Below are 6543 nucleotides of genomic sequence, written 5' to 3'. Positions count from 1 at the left end.
ACAAGAGACCACTGTTCTGTTTGTACATCTCATGTTGAATATCAAAGTGGCCCCTAACCCCCTACACTGATACCTAACCCTCACCTCGAGTTACTAGGTGAGCCTACCATAGGTATACAAATACCTATCTAGGGAGACAACATTATGGCCAGTCTCTCTCTCTCTCCCCCCCCCCCCCCCCCCCCCCAGATGGCTAGGCTGGTGCTCTGGGAGCTTCAAATCTACTAAAACAGGCCTTTCAGGAGACATCGTGAAATGCAATAAAACCGTAACGCAAGCTATCGCATGGCTTAATGCTACTGAAAAAGGTGTAGTTAAAATTGACATTAAGTCTGTGCAATAGCACTTCACAGACTGGCTAACCCAGCCCACACCTAACTCCTCCTGTTTTTCAAATTTGCATCGCACCATACGATATGGTGCTATCGCATGAGATAAGCCCTTAACGCATGCAAAAACGCCTTAGCGCATTTTGATAAATGAAGGGATAAGTCTGAAAAGCAGTCAGTAATCTCAAATATATCATCTGGCACTATTCAAAATATCAGATGGCTTTTTTAGTTAGATCTGGTGTTCATGACATCAGGACAGTTATTGTAAAGGACAGAAAGCAGAGCTGCCAAGTGACTCAGTTCCTGAAAGGAGAATTCAGGTCAGTCCTAGCTTTTGATTGTACATCCCAGTACATTGTGTTATGTGCAGTCCTTGCTCTTGTTATTTGAAAACAGCACTACAGGTTCCAGAATGCATCAGGATGGGGGTGTCAAATTCAGGACTGGCTTAAAATCTCCCTCCAGAAACTGGGACGCTTGGTCGCTAAAAGAAAGTAAGATCCTTGTGCACAAGGGTTAATTCACAAATCTAGCAGGATGGGCTCCCAGTCACACTTTGGAACTTTCCCCTTCCTTTTACTCAACTAGTTAGCTTTCTTGTTGCCTCTTTAGAGATATAGAAATTTGATCCAGAGGCAAACAGCTACATAATACCAAATGTATGTGTTCTCTCTATGTGTAGGTCGGGACTCGCGTGTGCACGGGGGGGGGGGGGGGGGTGGGGAAGAGATTTAAAAAGCTACGCATAGTGATGCGAGTAGGCCTTCCCCAGTTCCCTCCCAGTCCGCTCCAATTAAATGCCCAGGCTGGCACTTTGGCGTGTATCGAGGGATATGTGCATGGCCCCCGAAATTTACGCATGCAGCCTTTTTAAAATCGGGGTGTAAATGAACACCGTCTCCACTGTTGACTTTTGGTGAGTGATCCAAATGATTTAATGGTTCTGACACTTTCAACTTCTGAAGTGGCATTTTTACAACCTCACTATGGCATTCCATCTCTACTCTTTGTGACTTCAGTTCCACAAAATCCCCAAGTGCTATGTATTGCTAAGTATTTGTTGAGATACAACTGGTGTCATTTTTTCTCATGTTGCAACAAAGATACTACGGTTGATTTTAGAGCTATTTCATGCAGTCCCATGGAAATTCCTGAGCATACTTTTTTGTAGATCTTTAAATTTCACAGATTAGAGGCCCATATGAGTAAATTACTTACTAGTTGAAGACACAGAAGTGCTAAATATAATTTTCTTTTCTTCCCTCTGGTTTAATGTTTGACCCAGTAGAATCAACTTAGACAGTCCACTTTCCTACATGAAGTAATCACTTAAAACGGTGTGTTCCCCTCACCTCTCCCAAAACCCCTTTGTCTTAAAACACATTTCAGCAATTTATAACTCAGAAAGTCACATACAGTAATAAAACACTGTTCAAAGCTACAGGGAACAAGTCCTCTGTAATCACTTTCAAGAAAGTAACTCAAGAGTCAAGTGTACAATGAGTGAGTTATTCAAAATAGTTCATGAAACAAGACCACACAAAAGTTAACTACTGTGCTCACATACCTATTTTACCCTTGAACATACAGAAAAGGTCCAGTGTCATCCTGAAGCAAAGAAAATGAAAATATGCCCAGTAGGTTGCTTGTTGGATTCTGGACATTCAAATAAAATGTCTTTCTAGCAGAGACAGTCAGGACATCTTACACAGTGAAATCTACGCACCAATGCATTTGTTCTTGTTTTGTTTTTGGATGTGAAATGGGCACTAGGACATTGACTCAAGTAATCAGTTTTGTCTCATTTTGCAGAACATTTAGGACTTTCCAGTGTTGGCAGATGCTTTTTCCTTTAGCTCGCACAGACACAAATGACAACTCCAACTCCCTGTAAAATCAATAATAGACGTATCAGTGTCAGTCTCTAACTTCTATCAATTATACCCTATATATTCTAGGGCTCTATTGTGAAATCCAAACGTTCCCTTTTTCCTCTGAACCTCAGCAATATGTTCAAAGCACATAAAATTCTGCAAGTTATCACATTCTTACAAAATGTATCTTGTAGTACCTGCAGACACAATGTGCTAGTTAGACACCATACTGCATTATGCCAGTTCAAGAGACAAAAAAATACAAGATTTGAAAGGTAAGGTCCACGGAGTACACAAAATTTCCTAAGACATTCTTTATCTCCAGCACAAGTGATTTTTAAGGGACGATTTTCCAAGGAGCGCGCGGGCACACTTTGACGCATGTATATCAGCATGCGCCCAGAGACACAGCTATTTTATAACATGTAGAGCCGGGTTATAAAATAGCATAGGTGCACATATGTATGTCCTCTATTTTGCAACTGTGTGCATAGCCACGCACATTGGGGTGCTGCATTATGCCAGTCAAGTCGGGGAATTTTAACAATAGGCGTGCATCCAAGCCATGACCAGTTTCACCAGTTCATCCAGATTAGAGCTAGGTCCTCCAAACCCCCCTGGTTCTTTAGCCTGCTCTCTTCCCCCCCCCCCCCCCGTTACCCCATATTCTATGTTTGTTTGGTTTTTTTAAGTTACACTTAAAAGTAACGTTACATGGCACTGGACCTGGACATGCGCCCAGGCGTGTATTTGTGTGCACATTTCTTGGTCATGCCTCGGAATGCACATGCACTGCTCAAACCTCGCCACTTTTTGAATTGGCTTGAGATATTCGCATATTGGGAGATGCGCGTGCATTTAGGCGGCTTTTTAAATCCAGCGCATGCATACATGTCCTACATGTGTGCACATCTCCTGATTTTGGTATGCACACAGCTTTTAAAATTCAGTGTAATGTAATACAGTGTGCTCAGCTGAGCACACTGTATTACATTGGCCCCCTAAGAGCGCATTCCACCACTACCATCAATTCAGACACTAAGTTGAAAATGCAAATAGCAGCACATCAGAGCAGTGTGGGCGGGACATGCCAGTGCAAGGCCACCACTGATTGGCTGTGTTATGCATTGCTGAGGTTAGTATTGCTTGTGCAGGTGAAGCCATTTGGGCCAAAAACAGGGAGAAAAGATTCAGTAAAGGAGTTTTTGGTTGCTGTAAAGGGAAGGTTGGTTCTGCAGGGCTGCCAGGGAAAGCCTGGTAAGGATAGTGCTTCCTAGAGCTCCCAACCATGCTGCCATTTCTTTGGAAATGTGGGGGAGAGGGCATGGACATCATCTCTTAAGAATGCAGGCTTATGAAGCTCAGCGTGAAGAAATCCTTATTAGTACAACTCATTACCAAGTCTGAGCATCTCTCCCTGGGCTTCTAGAGGGTGTTTTGCTCACAAACACAAATCTGGCATATTGCAAGAGAGGGGAGTAAGAGGCAGGGAAAAGGGGAAAGAAGCAGAGAAGGGGGCAAGAGTGCATAGTGGATGTGAGCGAGCGTGCACCCCCCCCCCTCCCCACACACACACACACTCTCTGCATCTCGCCAACCATCCACACTCCCAACCCTCTACTTCTCTTGTCAGGCAAATATTGTGGAAGGGGGGGGGGGTTGGCTGCCAACTTTGAAGAAATCTAGAAATATTATTACTGACATTCTATTTTCTATATCCCTTCACTCCTGGGAACCCTGCCCCCTGCCTCCCCTTTTCCCTAACATTTCAAATCACTGAAGTGTTCCGACTTGGTCCCCTCCCCAAAACCTCTCTCAGCAAACTCTGTCCCTACCCTGCTCAGCAAATTTCAAGGAGGAGTTTTCACAACTTGTCCCCTGGCCCTCTCGGAGATTTGGAAATGTCCTATGTGGCCCTTCTTTTGAAAGGTTTGGGGATCAGTCACAGTGCTTTTCACCTCTAGGTCACCATTTCAAATCCTAGTTGAGGTGACTTATGTGAAATGAGTTGGTGATCTCAGTCCAGTTCTAGAGGCCACAGTAGACGTTACTTACATTACAGCTCCTGTTGAATATTTGTTAATTCTGTTGCACACCATGTCACTGATTTATGACAAGGACATGGGAAAATTGCCTGTCTTTCATGTTTTGGACAGGTGTCACAGTCTGTGCTAGTATCAATGTAGTGGGTGATTTTTAATCTGCATGGCCTTTTCTTCTCATCTTTGTTTTGCTGTGTGCTTTTATAGCACGATTTTTATTTTCTTATTCATAAATTTATATCTATGGGAGGCAACGGTGCCTCTAAAGCTTATATCGGGGCACCAATAGCCTGAACAAAGAAAAAACCTCAAAACAACAATATCCCTCTTAGCTCCTGAAAGATCTTCCTAACTACATTTTTTCCCCCTCATCAGTGATGGTCTTAATTTACATTTGGCCCAAGATGACCTGTTTTGGAGGAGAAGGTCTCTAGGATCTCAAAGTTTAACTTATCTTTTTGTAGTTACATTAGATTCATCTGACTGTATCTTAAAGATACAGCAACAGTATAGCACAAGGGTCATCACTTTCATAGGTATTATACATTTTGAAGTTAACGGGAAGACAGCAGTAAATCCTACGAGATTACTGCTTTCTCTACTGGTTGCAGTTCCTGTTTCTGGATCTTTGCTCTGGAATGCATATCTGCCCACTTCCTACTTCTGGAAACCAGTGAGAGGTGAGATACCTTTACACGTTTTGCATAAAGCATCAGCGCATAGCATCTCAGGTGGAAGATGTGTTGCCCCCATAAATGATTCACCTACACAACTGGCGTTCCCTCCTGTCCAATCCCCAGGGAATCATGAGCTGGCAACAAGCAATGTCGGCTCAGTCTGGAGACTGCCTAACCGCTGGTAGGTTGACACTGCACAGAAAGAAATCGTTGTGACTGGAGCACCACTTGAAATTGCCATAATATTACCTTCTGGAGGTTCAGCCATCGGCGGATTTAAACAATACATGTGATAGCCACGGTCACAGTCATCACAGAACAGCAGCTGCTCCTGAGGCAAAACAGAGAGGGAGGGAATGTTGCAAGTTAAGCTGGGGACAAATATCTTACGTGCAGAACACCTTTCATTGAACCACTAGTAGTCATATTAAAGTGAATTAAACTACTGTGAGGTTTGTCTTCATTTTGTTTGATTCTGCATTCACAGAAGATTGAAAAGTTGAGTAGTGCAATGTTTGTCCTTTACCCTGGGGAGGGGGGGGGGGGGGTGAATAATGGAAATCCTTTTCACTGAGGAAACCTTCCACATCATATCAGTGTGATCTGAAAATAGCTCATGAAAGTTAACCAGTGAAACACTGTGCTCTAAGGTCATATACCATGCTGACACCCACAATTATTCTCTCCAGCTTTAACCATAGTACAATTCTACTAAACAGATGTCTATTCCTGTTAAACTGTGTTCATGGTAAAACGTCTTTTGGGGGAGTTTTAAGTAACAAGTGGCATGCATTTGGAGCAGGTGTAGTGCATGCAACTTCTGCTTTAGAAAAACAAGTAAAAAGTTGGTTTTACAAAAAACTGTGTTTTACACAGTGTCCACTATATTAGACGTTGCCTTATACCCTCTGACTACCTATTCGGGAGTATTATTACTTAATTTTGTGACTGAAGCTCATTTGCATGCTACAATCCTCTTGAACTAAAGGTAAATGAGTGCAGTGGTTCTGTATCATTAACCTCTGAAGAGTCAGGAGTAACTCATTTACCAATACAATTTGCATGATGGTTATTGGTGAAGTCAATTATGAGACTGGTGCTGTTAACAACGGAAATTCAATGATTATTCATGTGCCATTCTTAAGCAACTGTCATGTGCCCAGAAATGTCTCAAGTAGGTCTTAAACCAGTTACCCACCAAAACAATTACAACTCACATCATTCTCTGAGGTACCACAGAGAGTGCAGGATTTGCACTCAATGCACTGCCACTGATAGGTTTTGACAGCCTCTGTCATGTTCACTGTAAACTGCAGACATGTGGGGTGACCTGGATGAAAACAGGAAATAGAGATGGTGTATTTTCCCCACACTAGTATATTTCTAACACACAGACATGTAGACTTATCACAACAGGGACTGCAGCTAAGTCATACAAAAGAAGAAAAGCAGGCATTAACCCTTTCGCTGCTGGGCACAAGAAGTCAGTCATACTCCTCCCCTCCCACTGATGGGCAAAAGCAGTTTTGCTGAGAGCTCTTAAGAAAACTCAGAATGGTCTTAACTGAAATGGGGAATACTTTCATTATCCAAAACAAATTCTATTGGCATGAAAGGT

General features: G+C 42.8%; 1 protein-coding gene across 2 annotated transcripts in view; it reads right to left on the bottom strand.

Annotated features, from left to right (window-relative positions):
* Window positions 1-503: 503 nt before the first annotated feature.
* DPF3 (double PHD fingers 3) overlaps window positions 504-6543 on the bottom strand; it is a 529518-nt gene continuing 523478 nt past the window's right edge. For both annotated transcript variants that reach the window (XM_029598728.1, XM_029598729.1), the window contains 3 exons: window positions 6143-6255; window positions 5175-5256; window positions 504-2220 (listed from right to left, as the gene is read on the bottom strand). In XM_029598728.1, the coding sequence (XP_029454588.1) occupies window positions 2150-2220; window positions 5175-5256; window positions 6143-6255 (266 nt within the window). In that variant the 3' untranslated portion in view covers window positions 504-2149. The remainder of the gene's footprint in view (window positions 2221-5174; window positions 5257-6142; window positions 6256-6543) is intronic.

This window comes from Rhinatrema bivittatum, chromosome 4 (genome assembly GCF_901001135.1).
Source record: "Rhinatrema bivittatum chromosome 4, aRhiBiv1.1, whole genome shotgun sequence".
Lineage (NCBI taxonomy): Eukaryota > Metazoa > Chordata > Amphibia > Gymnophiona > Rhinatrematidae > Rhinatrema > Rhinatrema bivittatum.
This window is presented reverse-complemented; position numbering and strand designations above follow the sequence as displayed.